Genomic DNA, 24,010 nt, shown 5'->3' with positions numbered 1-24,010 from the left:
AATAAAATTAGTTTTGCGAAAATGGTTTACCCGAAGTCGATACTTTCTTATCTATTAAAAACGAAAAGAGCGATAGCTTTGTTAAATAAATGGGATTATAAAGTGAACAATTAAACGAAATAATTTTTAGTACGCGATTCATGAATGAATATAGATCTAGGCCTATCTCAACTCGGCTTCGCAGCTTTCGTAAGCGAATGTAGCTTTAGAAAACCAAATTTTAATGTTTATTTGATCAAAATATGAAATGAATGGACTTTAATTAATATATTTATGTGTTAAAGTATAAAACTATCTGTGCGAAGAGAAGTTTTATCATCTTAGAGTTGGATTAGAGTTTTAGATCTAGGGATGGTATTATAAAGTGAACAATTAAACGAAATAATTTTTAGTACGCGATTCATGAATGAATATAGATCTAGGCCTATCTCAACTTGGCTTCGCAGCTGTCGTAAACGAATGTAGCTTTAGAAAACCAAATTTGAATGTTTATTTGATCAAAATATGAAATGAATGGACTTTAATTAATATGTTTATGTGTTAAAGTATAAAACTATCTGTGCGAAGAGAAGTTTTATCATCTTAGAGTTGAATTAGAGTTTTAGATCTAGGGATGGGATTATAAAGTAAACAATTAAACGAATTAATTTTTAGTACGCGATTCATTACGGTATTGTCTAATGAAAGAATGTTCGTCAGGAAATCTGTAGTCACAGATATAAGGAACTAATTAATGTAAAAAATGCTTTTGAAACACAAAATTGAAGGTTAATTTTATTATATAATGAAATCAATGGATCTTCTTTTGTCTTTTCATGTGTCAAAGTAAAAAACTATCTGCGCAAAGTGTATTTCTTAAAATTAGATCTAGGTCTAAATCCTTTCTATCTTTTCTTATGTCAACATTGTAGACATGGCCTAGATCCATAAAATACTATAGCTGTAATAGAGTCGGACAACTTTTTTTTTTTTTTGAGGGTCTTAAGTTTGTTTTAGGGCTACAATACATACACTACGGTCTAAGTTGGTACCCAAGGAACATTCCTGCCTAGTTTTATCAAGATTGGTCAAGCGGTTTTGATGTCTATAAGTCACATACATACATACATACATACACCTCACATTCTACTTTATAATATATATATATATATATATATATATATATATATATATATATATATATATATATATATATATATATATATATATATATAGTAGTGTAGTAGTGTGTTGTGTGTAAGTTCGTATTTGTAGATAAAGTTTATAGCCATAGCCATAGGTCACTACATCTGGGTGAAAGTCTACATGTTTATGTGTACAATCACTTTCTAGTGAAGTAGAGCCTAATGATTCTAAAATTTTATTGGGCGAATATATTCGAAACAATATCAGATCTTTTTATAGCTTTTAGAAGAATTGGATGTTATTTGGGATTCTAGTTAGTTAAAAAAAAAAACACTAAAAACTTGAAGGCCGAAATTTTTATGCAGATTTTTCAGTTAGTCATACATACATCGTTGATTTTTTTTTTTATGGTTGATTTTCCATTACTATAGATAAAAATGCACATTATCTTGAAATTAAAATCAAATTGAATAAAAAAAAATATTTGTAGATCTGAACAAAAGTTGGTAAAGATGTAAGATTGTAGGCTTATTGACTCACTATATTGTTATTTTATTTAGACTGACTCATTCACAGACTTAACTTAGGCCTATATCACCCATTATATACAAAATTAATAAATGACACTCTCAGAAAGGTATTGATTCTTTCAGTAAATCGCTTATCACATTTAAAATATACATTGTAAAAATAATGATAATAATTATCAAATGTGATGAAAAAAAAAAGAAAAACAAATAATCCAAACTGGCAGCACCAATTAGCAGACAATTAATGTCGTAAACAAGAATACACGAAATACAGGCTTGGCTAATTATCTATATTGGCTAAGAAAATCAGTTACAAAGCTTTATAGTCATAGATCTAAGTCACAAATTGATTTGTGCACACTTACCTCTGTAACATCGTATATGACAATTAAGTTTCCATTTATGATTTGCTGTAAAAGTGATGGTAAAAATCTTCGGGAATAGTTTCTTTATATAGTAACAAATTCTACCGGAAGTCAATTTACCACGCAACCAAGGACGCCTCGGTGAATGGAACTTATGCTTAGTTTCCTTAGTGTTGGCAGTCCATGTAATATATAGTCTATGACTTGTATATATTATATCTAGACTGGACATGGAAATCTTTTAACGCTACACAAATGTCGTGAAAATTTTTTTTAAAGTTGAAACAAGGCGTTGTTTTGTAAAGTAGTTATAAGAAGTAAAGTTGTTGTTTTTTTAACCCTAACCTATGTAACATATAATTTCATTTTAAGATCTAGATCTAGTAATCGAACATACAAAATAAGAGTACTCTCGTGTTGTAATTATTATTTTGCAATTTTTAGATACATAGGCCTAATTTAGAAAGATCTTGGTAATCAATCTATTTAAATGTACATAAATCATTTCGATCTAGGATTTTAAAAAAAAATTATCTCAATGGAAACTAACAGGAAATGGGTTTGTTTCATATATTTTCGTGAATATATAGTTCTAAAGAAAATCCGAGAAGGGGGGGGGGGGCGACTTCCTTTGCAGCTTAAAAAAAAAGAGTTACGTACATGGAAATCTATACCGTATATATATAGGTCTGTGAATCGATCAATCGCGGATAAGAATTTGTTTCCGATTTCCAGTCTAGATATATTATACTTAAGTCTATGGTTCCCCATTAATCTTCAAACTCGATAAAAAGCATTATAATTAGGCTATTACATTAGTACATGGGCGTAGCCAGGGGCGGGGTTGGTGTTCACCCCCCCCCCCCGAAATGACATCCCTCCCTGCAAGGGGGGGGGTCGGAATTTAGTGACTGATTTTTTGCTTTCATTTTGTTTATTTTAGATGAGATTTTAATACTAAACCATCACTTGCACCAGCACAGCCAAGGTGGCTTTGAGTTCAAAACTCCCTACCAGGGGGTTTTGAGTTTAAAACACCCTACCAGAGGGCTGCAGTTAAATCCCCCTCTTCTATAAAACGAAAAAAAAAATGCAAACGATAGTCCCCAAATTATAAGAGCACAGCTAAGGAAGATTTTGATTTTAAAACACCCTTCAAAATTTACGATAAACCCCCTCTTCAATATAAAAAAAGCAAATTACACACTCAAAATTCTATGAGCGTAGCCAAAGGGGTTTTGAGTTTAAACCCCCCTTCAGCGGGGTTTGAAGCTAAAAATACCTCTTCAATATAAAAAAAAAAGCAAATTACGCACTCAAAATGTTATGAGCGTAGCCAAATGGAATTTGAGTTTAAACCCCCCTTCAGAGGGGGTTGAAGCTAAAAAAAAATACCTCTTTAATATTAAAAACAGAGCAAATTATACACTCAAAGTTCTATGAGTGTAGCCAAAGAGGTTTTGTGTTTAACTAACCCCCCCCCCCCGCCCAGCGGGGTTTGAAGCTAAAAAAAATACCTATTCAATATAAAAAAAAAGCAAATTACACACTAAAATTCTTTGAGCGTAGCCAAGCCGATGAGGGGTTTTGAGTTTTAAACCCCTCTCATCCAGATGGATTTTTTTTAAAGTTTAAACCACCTGCCAGGTGGTTTTGAGTTTAAAAATCTCCTACAGAACGTTTTGAGGTTGAAAACCTGTCTCTTCAATATTATTCTAAAGCAAACTACAGTCACCAAATTCTATGACCGTAGCTAAATGGGGTTTTGAATGTAAAAAAAAAACACAACTCCAGGGTTTTTTAGTTTAAAACTCCCCAACAGATGATTTTGACCCTTGCCTTTTCGATATAAAATCTAAAGCAAAATACAGTAGGGCCTACAACTTGGTGCCACACAGTCATGGAGGTCCTCAGAGCAGGTGGGAAGAGGCTTCAGACATTGCCAGTGACAGATTTTTTTGGAAACATCTTGCCGGCAAATGCGCCGAAAGGTGCGGAGGGTCTAAGTCAGTAAGAATACCACATTAGGTTTTTGAAATAAAACTTTTAATAGCAGGATAATGCACTGTAGATGCCTTAGAATATGCATTTTGTTGGCTTGCAATACCAGAAATAGTGCTTGGCGGCGGGGCTTTCGGTGCTCCCCCAGACCCCCTTGCTGGCAAGGGCGGGAAGTTTATAAGTTTTCCACAAACTCCAGGAAGAACCTATTCTAGGGCACAAAAAACGTCTTCCGAAAGAATGAAGGGTCAGAATGTAATAACGATTAATTATGCACACACATATATATAATTTTTTAGCGGGATGGGGGGGGGGGGGCGGGGCTGGAGGGAAATCCCTCCCTCCCCCGAAAAAAAAAATCCTGGCTACGCCCATGCATTAGTATATTAGGTCTTGAAAAGTAGATCTATAAGTAGAAGTATATATTCAATATTGTTTGATTTGATTTGATTTTGATTTTAGGCACATCGGCACAATTTAGGCCATGTCGTGCCTGCAGTCCCTTAAGGACTACTCTCTCTCTTAACAACAAGGGCCAGATTCTATACAGTCATATCATTAAAATCATGGTCTATTCACAGTTAAAATAGTAAAGATAGTAAAAATTTAATTATTTGGTAAAAATGTAATGTAAATAGTACATGTTCACAAATTCATAAATCAGATCTTCGTAGATAGCCCCACTTCCCGGATTCAATATTGTATAGATAGTACATCTACTGAGTCTTATCTAGACTAGCTTCTATACAATCTTTCTAGATCTAGACTAGAATAATCTAGAAAGTAGATGCAGGCCTATATATATCTAATTAATAAACTTTATGTCAGGGGAAGCTAGATCTAGACTATTGACAATCAAACTCAAGATAGAATCTGAAATGTAGACTAGATCTTATCTTATATAATACAGATGTAGATCTACATCTTATAGAGTCTACTTAATGAAAATGTCATTGATTCCTAAGTTTAATGATGAGTGCAGTGTTTACTTTTTATTTGAACGTTTTACGAGGCACGTGTGCACATGTGGTGATATGACCAATATATTATAAGGCTTGTCTTCGAGTCCGAAGATTAATGCGGAATGCAATATTTCCCGTGGCTACGCAGCCCCAGCTGTGACCTACATATTTTCCTATAACCATTGTCCGCGGTCAATTAAGATTTTCTTCTCGCCGTCTGACCTTGGCAGCGGATTTTTTTTTGGTCGCAAATGTGCATTCCCGAGGCCTTTGTGAGTGACCTCCAGCTGTCTCGTTTTGAGGCTGCATGCAACCATGTGCTCTCTTCTATGTCTGCTAAGGCAAGTTGGCGCCTGAGCTGGTCTTTAAAGCGTTTCCGTGGGGCACCTCTGTTACGTCGACCACTGCTTTGGGTATACGTCGTCCCCCATACGGGATACGTGCTCTGCTCAACGTAACTGTCTGACCATAAGAAGTCCCTCTATAGGCCTACTGTCCATGGAGGCGCGGTGGCTGAACTGGGGGCCGGGGTTCGAATCCTGGTGAAGACTATGATTTTTAATTCCGGGATCTTCGGCGCCCTTGAGTCAGAATAGCTCTAATGGGTACCTGATATTAGTTGGGGAAAAGTAAAGGCGGTTGGTCGTTGTGCTGGCCACGGGATCTTCGGCGCCCTTGAGTCCACCTAGCTCTAATGGGTACCTGATATTAGTTGGGGAAAAGTAAAGGCGGTTGGTCGTTGTGCTGGCCACATGACACTTGTTAACCGTAGGCCACGAAATAGATGACCTTTACATGATCTGCCTTATAGACCACAAGGTCTGTAAATGGAACTTTAATTCACTATACTGTCAGTACCGCGTTCGCAAGGACATCGCTGCTTGTAGTGCTGTTTTGCTTTCTGTATAATACCCATGTCCAGTGACGTCTCTAGGCAGGTGCGAGGGGTGCGGGCCGCACCGGGTGACACCCACCAGGGGGTGACACCCAAATGGGAAAAATGCACTTTTCCAAAATGCAACTTTAAAAAAAAAATTACTGCTTTGAATGTCTCTTACAGTTAAGTATCAACATGTCCCAACCCTTTTTAATTTAATTCTATTTGACTTTATTATGTGTTGTAGATGCCAGGAGAAAAGAGTTTCTGAAGCTTCACCCCGGACAACTTTGTGTGAATTTAAGGCACTCTCCCAAACCAAACATCTTATTTGACCAGTTAAGTGGTGAACGTAACATTTTTAGTTGCAATGTGTTGAAAAACACACATGCGTAAGCCTCTCAAATGCCATTTGACGCATAAGACTGCAAGCTTTCTCTACGGAAATCAGTCTAAGGCGACTTTCAAAGCCACTTCTCAGCAGGTGCTCACGAAATTCAGGACATCTACAAAGGTGTGACGCCAGGTTAGACGTGGACGGACATGTTTTTTATTTCATCTTTTCGGCTTTCATGTTAAGTCTTTACTAAACGTGTTTCGTCTTGTCTAATGATATGTCTCACAAATGTCAATTGACGTTCAGTCACCTCTTCCATTAGACAGCGAATGCCTGTGTGCGAAAAGATTTCTCTATTGGTAACATTATCTCGGGAGGATTCGTAGGATCCTTCTCAGCCATCTCTACTCAGTCTCTTTTCAACCTGCCACGCCTCGAAGCATAGATGGGCTTGGGGACGATGATTGTATTGAAGGTGGATTTTAATCTCCTGGCTAATTGATTTTTTTGTTCAAATAGGCCCTACTTATTGAAAGATGGCTCCTGCTTTCCAATCCGACATGCAACATCATGAGATATATCTCCATCACTGCCTAACTAGGTTAACTCTACTATTTGTTCAAGATCTGTATGGCCAATGCTGATCGGGAACTGGGTAACATGCACCCTAGATGTATAAATTTGAGGGCGTCTTTAACCGTCAGCTCGTTTATACATTTAATTGTATTTCAAAGTAATGCTATGTCTTCTGCATAATCCATCTTGGTTTGATTTACGCCATGGCAACCCGAATGCAGCCTGTTTAATGACATCGTCGATGGCTACAAGAAAGAGAAATGTGAATAAGATACACCCTAATCTCATATCCGTATCGATGTTGAAGAATTCCAGCGTCTGTTATGAGACAACAGTGGGAAACGTGGTCGAGAGGCCAAGTGCGCTCGAACTTGGCTTGGCTACCTAGAAGGGGGCTCGAGGCGCCTAAAGGCGGCACGGAAAACCAACTCCTAGATACCCCCTCCCCCCCCCCACTGGTCCACAAAAGAGATTGGACCAAAAGCGCTCTGAGCATGCTATAAGCATGAAAGTAGCGCTATATAAAAGCTATAATAATAATAACAGCTGGATTTGTTTAAGACATGCCGCTGAATCTGGACAAATTGTTGCAAGATACCTTACTCTTTTGTATTCTCCAGAGTGATTCCACTGGACGCTATCAAACTAATTTTTTTTTAAATCTACAAAACTGAATTTTTGTCCTTTATTGGTATTCCATGCTTTTTTTGACGAAATTTCGCAGGACGTAAACCTGTTCAGTGCTTGATTTGCCTTTTAGGAAGTAGCTGACAAACACTAGTGTAATTTAAGACCTTTTCTTTAAGGAGCTCTTGAATAATCTCTAGTAAAAAAAAATGTTCAACTCAAGGTTTCTCAATTCTATGATTGCACATTTTTAATTTATACAATAATATTTGATAAAATGTGAAAAACAACGACAACAACAACAATTTCTATTTTGAAGTAACGTCTGTATTACATAAGATAAATAAGATTTAAAAATAGAATCGAAAACCAATTTTCGAGTATAACCAATTTATTAATTAGCTTACAGTTTTATTGTTCAACATAAAGAAAGTTGTTTGTTTTTTCGGGGGGGGGGGTGACAGAAGGGGTGACACCCCGAGATTACCGCACCGAGTGACACCGACCCTAATGACGCCACTGCCCATGTCTCAGAGCCATATATTTCTACTATATTTATAACCTAAATATATATTCTAGAAGTAGATATATACTTATTCTGTAGTTACAATTCAAATTCAACTTGAATATTTATGATTATATACATTACAGATTATAACTAGATTTTATAGATCTATGACTATATATATATATATATATATATATATATATATATATATATATATATATATATATATATATATATATATATATATATATAAGCTTAGCATTATTTTGGACCAACGTCTCACAACGGCTGATAAGAGAAATCAGGTATAAACATCAGGAGAAAACACGACCCCTTAATTCAAGAAAACATAAGGAAACTAGAATAGACACAAAATAGACAACGGGATTCATAACAAACGAATATTCACAATTGATTTACAGTAACATCTTTTTAGAAACACATTTTCAAAAATCATTAAAAGTTTTAAAATCATTTTTATTTCTACAATTATTTTCACGTGTGAAATTGTGAATCGGAAAATTTTAGTTCAATAACACAGATCTTGGGTAAAAGACTTGTAAAAAAAATATTACTGTAAACATGTAGTTTCACACGTTTGTTTCTGGTCTTTTCTTTTTATAGCCTCAAACGGGTTTGATCCCAACTACCCATATTTTGTGCAGAAGTTCTTAATGTTTGCAAAGAAATATTTTAATTTTCTGATGTAAGCCTAGTGACGTAAGCGGTGTTTTTTTTTCCTTTGACGTCATGGAAAATTTTCATTCATAAAACATTCTAGCCAAAATAAATTTTTCGGTAATGAAACATTTTCAAACCAATATAACCGTCGAACTCAAGTTTTCCCAATGTGGCCAATGAGTTGAGAATTTCTTTCTCATTTATATACATACCTAAACCTTGAAATTTTAAAGAAAATCGTTAGAGCCGTTTTCCAAATAATATATATATTGATAGTACCAGGTGACCGAGCCTCGCTCGGAGGAATAATCTATTAACGAAAAATATTTACCCGAACTTAATCTTTTGACGAAAATGAGCGATCTCGTATAGGACTACCAAATCCGAAGTGTTGCTTTTGTGTTCTTTTAGACATTATACATGCCATACATGGCGATTCGAATAGAAAGTCTCCCTGTAGTCTCGAAAAACAAATCTCACATTGCGTTAAACTATTGGCCTATTATTGGCTTGGTAGAAATTCTTTGCAGTGTAACTTCTCAAATGGTTACGTTCAGAATTTAATTTTGAAATTAATATATCAATTATGGCTTTAGTACGAAACATCAAGTGATACAAAATCTCTACGTTATTGAGTACACTTTGTAAAAAACTAAACACATTTTTTCCTTTAGAGACTTAAAAGCATTGCGTATTGTAAAGAAGGGTTTCCCGGTCTAGCACTTCTGTTATTCCTAATACCGGTACCTTCATGCTCACTAAAAAGCCTTTGGCAGATGTTAGAGCCCCATATGGGATACGTGCCCTGCCCAGTGTGACTGTCGGGAAGTAGTGCGGTCTTGCCACCGTATGTCCATGATGGTGTGCAAACATCTTTGGTGAAAGCGTTCAAGAAGTCTTAGTTGCTTTCTATCAAGTACCCATGTCTAATATCCACATAGAGAGGTAAAGTGAACCACTGCTTGGTAGACACTGATTTTTTAGGCAGACGGAACGATTTATATTGCCACACTCTTGCTTGGAGGTGTCCAAAAGTATTACTGGCCCTGATCATACGCTTATCAACATCCCTTAAAGACTATCAATCTGAAGAGTTGCTTTTTCGTTCTCTTAGTTCTTCTCAATGTAGCATATTGTACATGACAATTAGAATAGAAAGTCTCTCAAGTCCCCCCCCCCCCCCAACAGTGTAGAAAAACCACAGCTCACGTCGTGTCGTTTTACATTGCCTCTTTTGCGTAAAACTATTGGGCTATTATTGGCTTGGAAGAAAGTTTTTGCAGTGTAGCTTCTAAACTGGTTACGTTCAGAATTTAATATATATATATTAGTATATTCATTATGGCTTTAGTACAAAGCATCAAGTGATACAAAATCTCTACGTTATAGGGTATACGTGCAGCTTGTAACAAAGTAAGATAATTGGACCATGGAACTATACTAATGGAACACCAGCTTCGAGTTTTTTACAAAGCCAAAGAGAGTCGAAGTGCCGTCGCGCATCATTTTTGCGCATGGTGCAATGTGGAGAAATCCATGATGATGCCAAAGAAGAGATTTACTCCGTCAGTCCCTTGCAATGGGTGTAAAACTTTCGTACGCTCTATTTGATTAGATGTGTAAAAACTTCATCCATTTTCTGACTATCTGATATGATAGATAAAATTTTCCCGAATAAGAGATCGTCACAAAAGTTATTTTTTTCGACCACCCTATAAAATGCCACATTTTTTCAAAAAAATAGAATCTAAATTCCGAAAATACAATCTTTCAGTGTTTCTGTGTTTGGTTTATTTACACTAAATCTGGATGAAGACCTGTCTACCGTTCCTCTAAATGCGTATTTGTTATGATATACTAAATTGCACGAAATAAAAATAAAAATAGGAGGCCTAATACAGTTTTGACACTCCAAGCTACGCATTTCTAATCGTTTTTTTTTTATTATTATTATCGAAAGGACTAGGCTATAGGCATACACGTCTCGTGGGAAACAAAGAAAAAGTTCATCTCGGTAATATTGTAGCCTAAATAAAATGACAAAAAAAAAAAAAACAACTATAGCCTAATCTAAAATGAAATAGATCTAGAGCTAGATTTTCTTGGACGAATGATACAAAATAAGTATAAATAATAAGTCATAGTCATATGAATCTGATAGATCTAAAACAAATACTGATAGTCATTCATTAATTAATTATTAGAATTACTGGACTACCAACTGGGTATTTTTATTGCCAAAATACAATGTATTTTATGTGCATTTATTAAAAACAACAACCAAAAATTAAGCGTTCGACGCAACTAGATCTAATATTAATAATATAGATTCTGGTTCTAGATCCAGAAAGCTACTTCTCTAATTCAGTTTTCTAGTTTAATTCTAGTTAGATCTACATGTCTAGACCAGTAGATCTACATCAAGCCAGGGTTTTTGTCATGGAATAGATCTATAAACCTGCAGCCGCCTACTGATCACGATATGACAGATACTATTGATGAGATACTCTCTCTACTTCTATATAATATATAGAAAAATAATATATATATAGATCTACATCTAGTAATCTAGTAGATCACAGTAAAACTCAATGTGTACTTCCGACTTTAGCTCAACAAGTCTACTCCAAAGTATACTAGTAAAGTCACAAAGTGTAAAGGATCATTATATATTCAAATAAAAAATTTATAGGCCTAAATGAATCGAATAATCAGTCACTGATTTGACTAATCTAAATTGTTATTTTTTAAATGGCAAGTGTTATTGATGACTTCTGACTTGTAAACGAGTTGCAGAGATTCTAGCTTTTATTTTGATGACATGTTACGATATATCAATGATATTTAGATAAATGCAAGTACCTAGAGGAACAGAGAGAAGGACCATTTAATATAAGGCAAAGAAGTAAGATGTTTATAATCCATCAAACTCACAGAGGACTTGTGTCGGCATTTCATGCATTTACAGAAGCTACAAACTATGCTACAAAAATGATAGGCTTGTCTTTGATTCCTAAGACTTATGAGGAATGCTGTTTCCAGAGGCTACTCAGCCCCAGCTGTGACCTACATATTATGCCACACTGAGCACAGGCATAACCATTGTCCACCTGTGGTAGAATCAGTTTTTTTTTTTTTTTGCCATCTACCCTCGGCAATTAATTTTCATTGGTGTATACCACACCTTTGTAAGTGACCTCCTGCTGTCTCGTTCTGAAGCTGTATGCAACCAGGTGCTCTCTTATTCTATGTCAGTTAAAGTAAGTTGGCGCCTAAGCATTTCTGTGGTACCTCTTTACGTGCATATGACATGTTAGGCAAATGGTTTAGCCTATCGGAAAGTATAGGTGCTTAAAATGAAACTCCAAATATCTGGACTTCCAGTTACCAAGAAAATAAGCTTAGGATTCAAAGAGACGACACTGGCATTTCAGCTAAGACGATCAGTGAAATTAATAGCAACTTTAATTGCAGTCCACCAAACAAGATAAAAAAAAAACAAGTGTGGCTTCAATAGCATTGATGATATTAAATTTACTTTTATCTCATTTACTAGTATTACTATTTCATTGACTATGGTTTTTTATTGTCAAATAGGCATAAGTACATGTAGTAGTTCCTGCAATTTGATGAAAAATAATAATTAAATTGTGTATAGTCTATATACAAATGTTTATAAGAGATCACAGCTTAGCTTAATTTACTTAATATTTTAAAACTATGATTTTGTGTTCTGACTCTACTCTAAATAAATTATATTTTATTTTAAGAATGCAAAGTTGGAAATTCTGTTCTGATGAAAAAAATTTATTAAACTAAAGTTGATGTTTATGGTTCTTTTGTATTTATTTTTAAATTATTTATTCATTAAAAATTAATTGCTCATTAACATTTACTTGAAGTAAAGATCAAAAACACAAATTCAATACATGATCAGCTCCCAATTCAAGCAGATCACAGCCCATCACTTAAATGTATTTACTGTCAATTCTACAGACTATTCATTTCAAAATGTTGCTTTAAATTGTTATATGACACAATCAAAGTACTGGTACCTCACATTGATGTAGGACTAAAGCAGCTGAAATAATGACAAATTTTCATTCACTAACTTGTACTGTCATTTATTATCAGACGTGTTAAAACTAATGACCTGTATATATAATTGATTAAGCAGGAGCATCAACAAATCTTGAACAATAATTGTCTACAGAAAAACTTTATTCTTATCCAAACAGTATACATTTACAATGTATTTAAACAAGTTAATTTATACAAATCTGTATGGCCTAAAGATTATGGTGTATTTTGAGCATTGTGTGAATACCAAGTTACATTATTACATGAAAATAGTGTACTCATTTTTTAAATATTCTGGGTAATAAAAATTAACAACTAATATGATACAATAAAATTGAAGCATTAGTCAAAAAAAAAAAATTCACTCAAGATCTATGTGAACTCTATGCTTGAAAAAAATCATTTTGAAATTAATTAAAAAAAAAAAAAAATTATGGTTCTTTAGTCAATGGAATGATAGCAGCAATTATTTTACAATTTCATGATTATCCATTAATCTCAATATACTTATAACGGAAAAATAATTCATAAGGTTTAGATACAACCATTTGAAATAATGATTATAATTTTTTTCTTAATTTGCTTAATTCAAATCTAATATAAACAAGATTTCCTCTGTCAAGAAAATTATGAGGGAACAACATGCATGTTCTTCTCAGTAAGTTTTGCAAAGGGAATTAAGAATATATGATGTTGCTTTTTTTTGCCAACATTTTAAACCTTCGCACCAGGTTTTAGTTTTAAGGAGAATGCACCATATTTTATGTTTACTTTTGATAGATTCTTATTTTAATTTTTAAAAAGTAAAATTTCCCTTATATATCTTGCAATCTATGGGGCAGATGATATAAAGTTTATCAGTTTCTGTGCCCCATGGTTAGCGAGGGTGTCATGTACCCAGCACAACAACCAACCACCTTTTGAAAAAAAATCCCATTTCAGACGTCACAATCTATAGGGCAGATGATGTTAAGGTCATCTGATTCTTTGGCCAGTGCATCATGTGGCCAGCACAACAACCAACCATCTTTACTTTCCAAAACAAAAGTCAGCTACCCATTAGAGTAAGTGGACTCAGGGGCACCCAAAAATCTAAAAAAAATTTAACCCGAGTCTTCACAGAGATTCAAACCCATGACTTAACCATTCAGCCATGGATCCCCAAACTGCCTTTACTTATTCCTTACTATTGCCATGTATCCCTAGCCTTTTGAATTCTGAAATTGAAAATCCCAGTCTTAATTGAACCCAGGAACCCTCAGTTCAGAAGCCAAGTGCTTTACCACTCATTCACTGCACTCCCTATTGTTTTAATGGGGCTCAGATTAATAGTTTTCAAGTACAATATCAAACAGATTTAAAGAAATACTAAATCCAAACCTGTTGGCTGAATGACAGGATATACATAAATATGTAAAGAGCTTACAGTATAATATATATATCTTAAATTAAAATTGGTCCAAGACTTTTATTTTGCAACATGATGGGATTTTCCTTTCTGGTGGTGCTATGCAGGAGTCCAAGAATCTCATCTTTTCTCATAACAGAAAGTTATCTAGTTATAAAAATAAATAAAAGGATTTTAAAAAAATAAAAATATGTGTGACATATGTGTTGACCATGCTAAACGTATATATGTTATTAAGTATAATTATATAATTTTGCTATTCTAAAAATAGTCTGTACCTAAAAGGAGCTACTGTGTTAATGTGTAGACATGGCCCTGACCTTAATAGTTATGGATTATTACTAAAGGTGAAGGCAGATATTCAGTTAATTTGATGGACATTGCACTCATCTAAAAGCAACTATAACATACATTATGATTTACATTTTCATGGAAAACTAGTTTTTCAAAAATACAAGTACTTCAGCTTATGAGAAAAGTGCATAGGGAAAAATTGCAGTACCTTACCTTTAAGAGGTGCAACCAATCATTGACTTGTCAGGAATGCATGCCTTTTTCTTGCATTTCCAAACATAACTGTAATTATACAAGTAGGCATAATGGCTAATTTCTTTTGAAAACATTAAAATTAAAAAATAATATTATTAAATTGAATACATTGTTGTATCAAACATACAAATTATCAGACATAATTTTGCCTAATTTCATCTAACAGTTTATTGTAAAGGAATGGCCTGCACAACAGCCAAGTATATTAGGCATTCATGAAAGATGAATTTGCTTAAGAGTGTTATAAAAAAAAACTAGAGAAAAATGTTAAATTCCATCCCCGATATTTGGATGTTGCTTGACCATGAAAATCACACTTCATAAAACATCTTTTAGATAACTAAAATAAAAATTGTATAGTAGTACTTACAATAAATATTGAATGGATGCCAATATTATTAATGTCTGCCCAGAGAGTAGAAATAGTATAAGTATGATCCTTGAGCCATTCTGGTACATCATCAGAACTGGTTGGCATGGTTCTACTTGTTAATAACTGAAACATTACAAACATTTTTTTAAATTTATAATTTATCACAGACTAGAATAGAAATGTTGCCAGGAAAAATACCAATGGTTAGAATGCACCTGATGATACTTTTGTAGCCTTAAAATGCACCAAAACTTCATTCATTAAATCTGATAAGAAACATATATGTATCACACAAGTCCAAGTTGATCAGAGTGTCATAGCAAATAATTAACTAGATATGATAGTTTTATATTAAAGTGCTGAATTTCAGGGGATAGATCCAACTTGACACCACATCATTTATTATTTCATGAACTCATGGGTCTGGGCATGGCATGGAATGGGAACTATTATTTAATGTATGGGGTGTAGGCGAGGCATGGATTATAAATTGTCTTGTATAGATTAGATTGGGTAAAACTTCCCATCGAAGGTAACTTTTACTGATAGATCTGGATCAATTATAAATTTATGGGATCTAGGCCTGCATAAATTTTATATTATATTTTATTTATATATTTTATGTACATAAATAACTAGTCTAGATTCTATAATTATATCTTAATAATAATTTTTGTAGATGTCATATAATATCTAAAATATTAAGTATAGATCAGTAGATTTAGAATTTTAGCTAGTAAATATTTTTATATTCCAAATCTAAACTGGATCTATATATATATATTGTATATCTATCTAGAATTTAGATCAGTACATTTAGTATTTTAGCTAGTAAAATACTTTTATATTCTAAATCTAAACCGGATCTAGATCTAATTATTCTAGAAGACTAGTTGTCAAGATTTGACTACACTATGGCTAAGGCTAATGCACTAGCTAAGTAGGCCTACTAGATAGATCAAGAGACAGAGTACTAATAGTAATAGACTCTTGCCTCGTTGGGCCTCTCAAATCAGCTACAGACTTTAGAGACAATTTAGGAAGGTGAATTTCGATCCAATTCCAAGATCTACAAACTACAGGTTAGAGTCTAGCTAGAGATGCTAGATCTAGTCTAGAAGGCTGATCAATTAAAAATAAAATCAATCATTTCTAAAGTTTGTAAAATTATATTTTATAGATCTAATCTATCTATTTATAATATAGAAATCTATGTCTACTATTTTAATATTTAAAATGATATATGGCTGATGATATTAATTATTTTAATAGAGACATTGACATACTAGTCTAGATTATTATTCGAGATGACCTCAGATGATGATGATGATAATCAACTGGTAGAGCTATAAGTCAGTATAAATAAAATATAATCACTGCATTCGTTTCATTCACTGTCTGTATCAATAATCATGTGATGTGAAAGTGAAGTCTAGATTTAGATCTAGATTAGATAGAATTGATAGATTATAAATCTACTTTCTACTATTAAAAAGTATTATTATTATAGATCTACATCTACTAATATTAGTACAGGTACTAGATCTACAGGCAATACACTATTGATTATAGTGACTATAATTACCGTCACTATACACTAATATAATACTAGTAATACAGTTACAGTATAATACAGTCTATAGACTATAGTCTATAGTCAACTATAGTCAATGTGACATGTCATGATACTGATAGATAGATCTAGAGTTCTAGACGTAGACTAGATCTATAAACATTCATATTGACCTCGTGTATGGTCTAGATCTAGAGAAAATAGAGTGGAAATCATGACTTTATTAGATTTGTTGAGTTATTTTTTAAAAAATATCTTTTAAATAGATCTAGAACCATAGTCTAAGTCTGGGTGTTGTAGATCTAGATTATTCTAGATATAAGAGATCTATAGATAAGTTCGGTTTTTTAAAAATGCGCATTCGAAATTTAAAATACCCAGATTTAAGTATTAATATACCCATATTGGTAGGGCCGCGTTAATCATTTATTAGATCTATTAAAGCATGTCTATATAAAAGATATTATTATTAAAAAAATATATTATTATATAAAAGATATAGTTGTGAATATTTACTAAAAAAATTAAAATAATGAATTTTTTACTTTTGCCAATTAACACTCTGGCTGGCAAAAAGGATGACTCCTCAATACTGTGAAAAGACGATAACTGCATGAGTTGGTTTGGAATTGTATTTTGTAAGACTAACTTTAAAAAAAAAATATCCTTTAAGAGAATAAACGAAAAAAGGTTTGTCAGAAGAAAAGCTGGCTGGACTACGCAAATAATGGACCAGCCTCTCTCTCTTGTTAAGAACATTGGTGACCGGGAAAAGTGGAGGATTTAGTTACGCGGGACAGATGATAATGATTTAATGTACATAAAAAAAATCCAGATTTTGTGTAAAATACCCAAATGTGAAAGTACTGAAAACAGCTATTTTAATGGGGTGGCCTTAAAAAAATAACTTTTGTGACGATCCCTTATTCAGGAAAATTTTATAAATCACAAAACATTGTGAAAAAATGGATGAAGTTTTTAGAGATCTAATAAAATAAAGCGTAGGAAAGTTTTACTCTCATTGAAGGTCAGTCCAAGTGACTGGAGGAGTAAATTTCTTCTTTTGCATCCTCCTGAATTTCTCCATATTGCACCATGCGTGAAAATGATGCGCGACGGCACTCCCCTAGTAAAAACTAGGAGCTGTTGTTCCATTAGTATAGTTCCATGATTGGACTATAAGAAGTTCATACCATTTCGCAAGAACATCACTGTTTGTAGTGCGGTATTGCCAACGTATTTCCATGATGGTGTGCAAATATCTTTGATGAAGGCGTTCAAGAAGTCTTAGTTCCTTTCTATAAAGTACCCATGTCTCAGATCCACAGAGAGGCGTTGAGAGAACCACTGTTTGGTAGACAATGATTTTTGTAGGCAGGCAGAGCTATTTATTTCGCCACACTCTTGCTTGGAGCCGTCCAAAAGCACGACTATCCCTGATCACATATCAATCTCCCTTTAAAGCAATGCGTCATTTAATACTATGGTTCCCAGATATGTGAAGTTGTCTACCAAGGTAAGGGATGCCTATTCGCGTTGACCTTTGGGGCTGTGTCTGGAACATGACTTTTTTTTACAGAGGTCTATGATTAAACCAAAAGAGGCGGCAGCGTAATGAAAATTCGTTGACCGCGAGCTGGATATTATCAGGGCCGGACTTAGGCCACTGCAACCTGTGCGGCCGCAGTGGGCCCAGAACTTTCATAAGCTCCGCGTTAATTCAAGATGTAAATTCTTAAATTAAACCATTGTAACTAATGACAGGGTTCCCGTGGTCTCCTAACTTTCAAGGAGCTCCTGGAAATCTGAAATTGCAAAATATACTAAGAGTTTGGCAATCTCCTGAAATTATTAAAATCTCCTGAAAACTCATAAAAAATGTCCTTAAAATAGACAACATTGTCATTTTGGGATGTCAATCAATGTGGTAAACGCCAATCCTACGCGCGATAAAACAAACGGCATTGTCAGCTTTCATTTAGTTTAAATGTAATGTAAAGACGAATTTATTTTCCAATACAAAATTTTAATTTTCACTTATTATCCTTATCCCTACCATGACTGAGCCGGCGCAATCCATTTCACATAGGGCCCCGCAAATATTTGGGCCGGCCCTGGGTATCATGACCAGTGTGTGCAAGTAAGGAGTAGAGAAGCTGTGTTATGACCATTTCTTGTGTTTTGGTAGTATGGGACAGTAGACTTCGAAGTTTGAACACATTGCAATTATTCACCAATAAAATAACAACAAAGTAAAAGCTACTTTTAAAACACAATAACTAATCATACATTGACATAGTTTCATAATATATCAATCTACAATAAGACGGTGCGCAAATGTTTAATTATGCCAATTGATTTATTAAAACTTGTTCATGTTTGCGAAGGAATGTCTTAGTGTACTGCTGTGAGCCTAGTGACGTAAACGGTGTCAAGTTTTTTTCCCTTTGATGTCACATAGAAAATTTCATTCATAAAACATTCTAGCCAAAATTAAGTTTTCGATAATGAGACATTTTCAAACCCATATAACGGTCGACCTCGAGTTTTCCCGATGTGGCCAATGAGTTGAGATTTTTTTTCTCATTAATATGCACGTACCTTGCAATTTTAAAGAAAATCATTAGAGCCGTTTTTGAAATAAAATTTATATATATATATATATATATATGCATACATACAAGAATTGCTCGCTTAAGAGTATAGGATAAATGTATATATAGCCAACTATCAATTTAAAAATACTCTGCTGTAACATTGTTTCTTTTTTTTTAACCATGACGTTTAAAATTATTGGCTTCTTAATGCTAGCTAATTTTAAACCTTGCACATACTTGGTAACTGGCGAGGAAAAGAATAATATTCCTTAAAATTGGAATCCCTAACCTCCATCCTTAGGTTTAACCGTTCTGAAAGGTAGTTATCTACTAACGGGTACTACATTTAACCTTAAAGAAATACACTCTATTACATAAGATTCGATATTGATAGAATTTGCAGCAAGTTAGAATAATGCACTCATGAATAAATAGTAAGTGGAGAAGTAACAATATAATTATAGCAATGAAATTGATAAAAAAAATCATTTTTAATATCTAAATGTAGCCACAACGTCCAAGAACAATTTATAAAAATTTTCAAGTCAAACCTTTAACAAAAAAGCGGACATTTACTTTACAATAAATATAATTTTTAACATATCTTTTTTTTCTATAGACATTAGCTGAAAATAAAAAACAAATTCAAAGATACTATAGGTTAATTTAGTGTTCTTCATGTAATTTAACATATTTATTAGAACATTTTAATTTAGTTCCATAAAATATTACATCTGGCTCGTGATCATAACTGCCAGATACACAATGAAAATCACTTTCATTGCACTTGATTTCAACACTGAAAAAGGACCATCTCTTTCCTTTTAAGTTATATCGCCTTATTAAAATTATGACAGCTACAATAAGGCCCAAGAAAATAAAGACACCTAAAACAATTCCAACAGCGAGAGATGAATAGTCCTTGCGATGATAGGTAATCAATTCTCTTCTTAATGTGCAGTTCTTTTCTTTGATAGCATCACCAACATAACCATCCAAACAGCGTTCACAATTAAATCCAGTTGTGTTGTAGAAACAATGCAAGCAGGAACCTAGGCGATTAATTATTTATTCATTAAAAATCATACAAAAGAAATGTATAATACTATGCATACATTTTTATTTACATTAAAAGTTTAGCCTCAATTTTATATGCATACATATTACATATATCAAGGCAGAACTTGGCACCAAACTTTCAATGAAAGAAAATGGTGGATATAGCGAAATAAGAGTAATAACCATGGACCATCTACTACATCTCTAAAAAATAAAAACAAGATATCAAAGAGAGTTTGTGTTGTGGCCCGCATCGAATTCACCAATGGACCAGGAATATTAAAGCTTTTGGTAGACGTGTAACTTCTCTTGATTACGATTTTAAAATTAGGTGACTATTTTGCTTTCGCTGTTATATCGAAAAGGGAAGTTTTATCGTCAAAATCATCTGTTGGGGGTTTTTAATCTAAAATATATCTGGAGTTGTTTTTTTAAATTCAAAACCACATTTAGCTACGGTCAAAGAATTTGGTGACTGTAGTTTGCTTTAGAAATAATATTGAAGAGAGAGGCTTTCAACCTTAAAACGCTCTGTAGGGGGATTTTAAACTCAAAACTATCTTGAGGGGTTTTAAACTTTTACAAAAGCCATCTGGAGGAGAGGGGTTGAAACTCAAAACACCCCATTGGCTTGGCTACGCTCAAAGAATTTTAGTGTGTAATTTGCTTTTTTTTAATATTGAAGAGGTATTTTTTAGCATCAAACACTCTGAAGGGAAATTTAAACTCAAAACACCCAATAAGCTTGGCTACGCTCATAGCATTTTGATTGCGAAATTTGATTTTTCTCTATTTTGAAGATTTATTTTTTAGCTTCAAACCCCGCTGGCGGGGGGTTTAAACTAAAAAACCCTTTGGCTATGCTCATAGCATTTTGAGTGCGTAATTTGCTTTTTTTTATATTGATGAGGTGTTTTTAGCTTCAAACCCTGCTGAAGAGGGGTTTAAACTCAAAACCCCTTTGGCTACTCTCATACAATTTTGAGTGGTAATTTGCTTTTGTATTTTGAAGAGGATTTTATCGAAAATTTTGGAGAGGGGTTTAAAATCAAAATCTTTCTTAGGTGTGCTCTTGGAATTTTGGGATTGTCGTTTGCATTTTTTTTTATACAAGAGGGGAATTTAAAATCAAAACCCCTGGTAGGGGGTTTCAAACTCAAAACCCCTGGTAGGGGGTTTCAAACTCAAAACCCCTGGTAGGGGGTCTGGTAAGGGGTTTTAAATTCAAAACCCCTGGTAGGGGGTTTTAAATTCAAAACCCCCTGGTATGGGGTTTCAAACTCAAAACCCCTTGGTAGGAGTTTCAAACTCAAAACCCCCTGGTAGGGGTTTTTAAACTCAAAATCCCTTTGGCTGTGCTAGGGCAAGTGATGGTTTAGTATTAAAATTTCACCTAAATAAACAAAATTAAAGCAAAAGATCAGTCACTAAACTCCGACACCCCCCCCCCACCGGGGGGGATTTCATTTCGGGGGGGGGGGGGGGGGGTTTGAACCCCAAGAACCCCCCCTGGCTACGCCCATGTCTAGAGCTTTTATTATTATTAAATGTGTAACATATCTGCTTTTGCAAAAGATATAATTTGTCCAACTTAGGGTGTCACCCCTAAAAGGGTGTCACACGGTGCTGACCACACCCCTTTAGTGTCACAACTGCTCCCTGATATGTACCTCTGCCCAACAATTTTCATTAATATATTGGAGTAGACGGGCTAGGAAATTAAAAAAAAAAAAGAGCCCGCAAAACTAACCGGTTTCTCGTGTGGGCCTCTAACTCAGGTTGATCTTGACTAGAATTCGTATGATTTTATAAGTTTAATCTTATAATTACTAGTTCTAGATCTAGGCCGATGTTATGATCAGGATTAGTAGGCGGGTTAAAAGTGCACTATGCTGTTCGCATCCGATTCACATCTTAATGTGATACTACTGTTTACACAATAAATAAATCTGCACCCATAAGCTGTAAGAAGATACACGATTGTCTTTTAATTTAAAGATGTAACTTTTGTTTAAATTATTAATACATTTAAATGTAAATCTGGCCTCTATTAGTCTAATTGAGATTGTTGTCAAGTGTATAATGACTTAGACTAAGGTCCCCATGCGCCATAAAAGATCTGTCATTGGCAATGTCTGAAGCCTCCTCCCACCTGGTGTCCACTGTTTTGAGGTTCTCCATGAAGGTGTGGCGCCAAGTTATACGATGACGTCCCTGTTTGCGCTTTCCTCGTATTAGCCTCCAAGTAATTTCAACTCTTGGTATGCGTAGTTCATTTTGTCGAAGAACCTGTCTCACAAACCTCATGCGACGCTCTGTCACAACCTCACTAAGTGTTCGACTCCCAGTTCGGAAAAAGGATTTCCTTGTTAGAGACCCGATCTGTGTAACTGACTCCCAAAATCCGTCTCAGCCATTTTTGTTGAGCTACATTTAGTCATTTTCTCAATTATGACAGATGACTTTCATGTCTCACATGCATATGTTGCAGTTGGAATGACGATTGTGTTGAGAAAAGTGTATTTTTGTCTCGAGTCCAATGGCTTGGCTTGTCCAAATAGGCTGCAGCCTTTGAAAAATGATCCCTGCCTTTCCTATTCGGCACGCTACATCATGGTAGGCATCCCCATCATTTGTTATGATGCTGCCAAGGTAAGTGAACTAGTCCAACTCTTCAAGCTTTGACTCGCCAAGTCTGATGGGGGCACCCTTTGCCTTATATCCCACTCGCAAAATTTTTAGTCTAATCCAAGTTTATGCGGAGGCCAATTTTGGATGCCTCTCTATCTAGGCTGTCCGTCATTTCTTTTATGAATTTATTTGTAGCCCCTAGTAGTGCAAAGTCATCGGCAAAGTCCAAGTCCGTCATTCGGTTTTGTGTATAATGAGAATATGTCAAAACTGCTCGATTTAAAAAAGTAGTTCTTTTTATTTTAACTAACAACTAAAGCGAAGTTCGTATCAAAATTCTTTTTTTTTTTTAAGCTACATTTAAATCAGTTAAATGAGTTAGTTAATAAATGGAAAATATATTTTATAATGATCTATTGATACTTTATCCATTGTGACCTTAGATGCACATTTTTTGTACCAGTGCGCGAATCTATAAATGAATTTTGAGTTATTAATATAGAAGTCTGTGACCTTTTTTAAATCACTTGAATTTTTTCATTTAAAAGTGGTTTCTTTTTTTTTTATTTACCTATATCACTGGTATAGTCAAGAGGGGGTGTTGCGCCCCCCCCCCAATGAAATCCTCCTGCAGGGGGTGTGTCGGAATTTAGTGTCTGATTTGATTGTTTGCTTTCATTTCGTTTATTGTAGGTGAGATTTTAATACTGAACCATCACTTTCCTCAACACAGCCAAGGGGATTTTGAGTTTAAAACCCCCTACCAGGGGGTTTTGCAGTTAAATCCCCCCTCTTCTATAAAACAAAACAAACGACAATCCCCAAATTCCAAGAACACAAGATTTTGATTTTAAAACCCCCTCCAAAAATTACGATAACCCCCCTCTTCAATATAAAGAATGCAAATTACAAACTCAAAATTCTTTGAGCGTAGCCAAAGGGATTTTGAGTTTAAGCCCCCCCCCCCTTTTTTTTTTCGTTTCAGCGAGGTTTGAAGCTAAATATTACCTTTTCAATATAAAAAAAAGCAAATTACACACTAAAAATCTTTGAGCGTAGCCAATCCAATGGGGGGGGGGGGTGAGTTCAGGTGGCTTTTTTTTAAAGTTTAAAACCCCTCCAGATAGTTTTGAGTTTGAAATCCACCAACA

The 24,010-nt window shown here is 34.4% G+C and overlaps 1 protein-coding gene across 1 annotated transcript in view; it reads right to left on the bottom strand.

Annotated features, from left to right (window-relative positions):
* Positions 1–8,563: 8,563 nt before the first annotated feature.
* The window catches only part of LOC106078483 (laminin subunit alpha-3-like), a 100,010-nt gene continuing 84,563 nt past the window's right edge, over positions 8,564–24,010 (bottom strand). The window contains exons 7-10 of the mRNA XM_056041038.1: positions 17,118–20,221; positions 14,997–15,122; positions 14,585–14,653; positions 8,564–14,224 (exon numbers count right to left, since the gene is read on the bottom strand). Of these exons, the coding sequence (XP_055897013.1) occupies positions 19,836–20,221 (386 nt within the window). The 3' untranslated portion in view covers positions 8,564–14,224; positions 14,585–14,653; positions 14,997–15,122; positions 17,118–19,835. The remainder of the gene's footprint in view (positions 14,225–14,584; positions 14,654–14,996; positions 15,123–17,117; positions 20,222–24,010) is intronic.

The sequence above is a fragment of the Biomphalaria glabrata genome, chromosome 9 (assembly GCF_947242115.1).
Source record: "Biomphalaria glabrata chromosome 9, xgBioGlab47.1, whole genome shotgun sequence".
Lineage (NCBI taxonomy): Eukaryota > Metazoa > Mollusca > Gastropoda > Planorbidae > Biomphalaria > Biomphalaria glabrata.
Note: the sequence above shows the minus strand (reverse complement) of the source record. Positions and strands in the feature narration are given on the sequence as shown.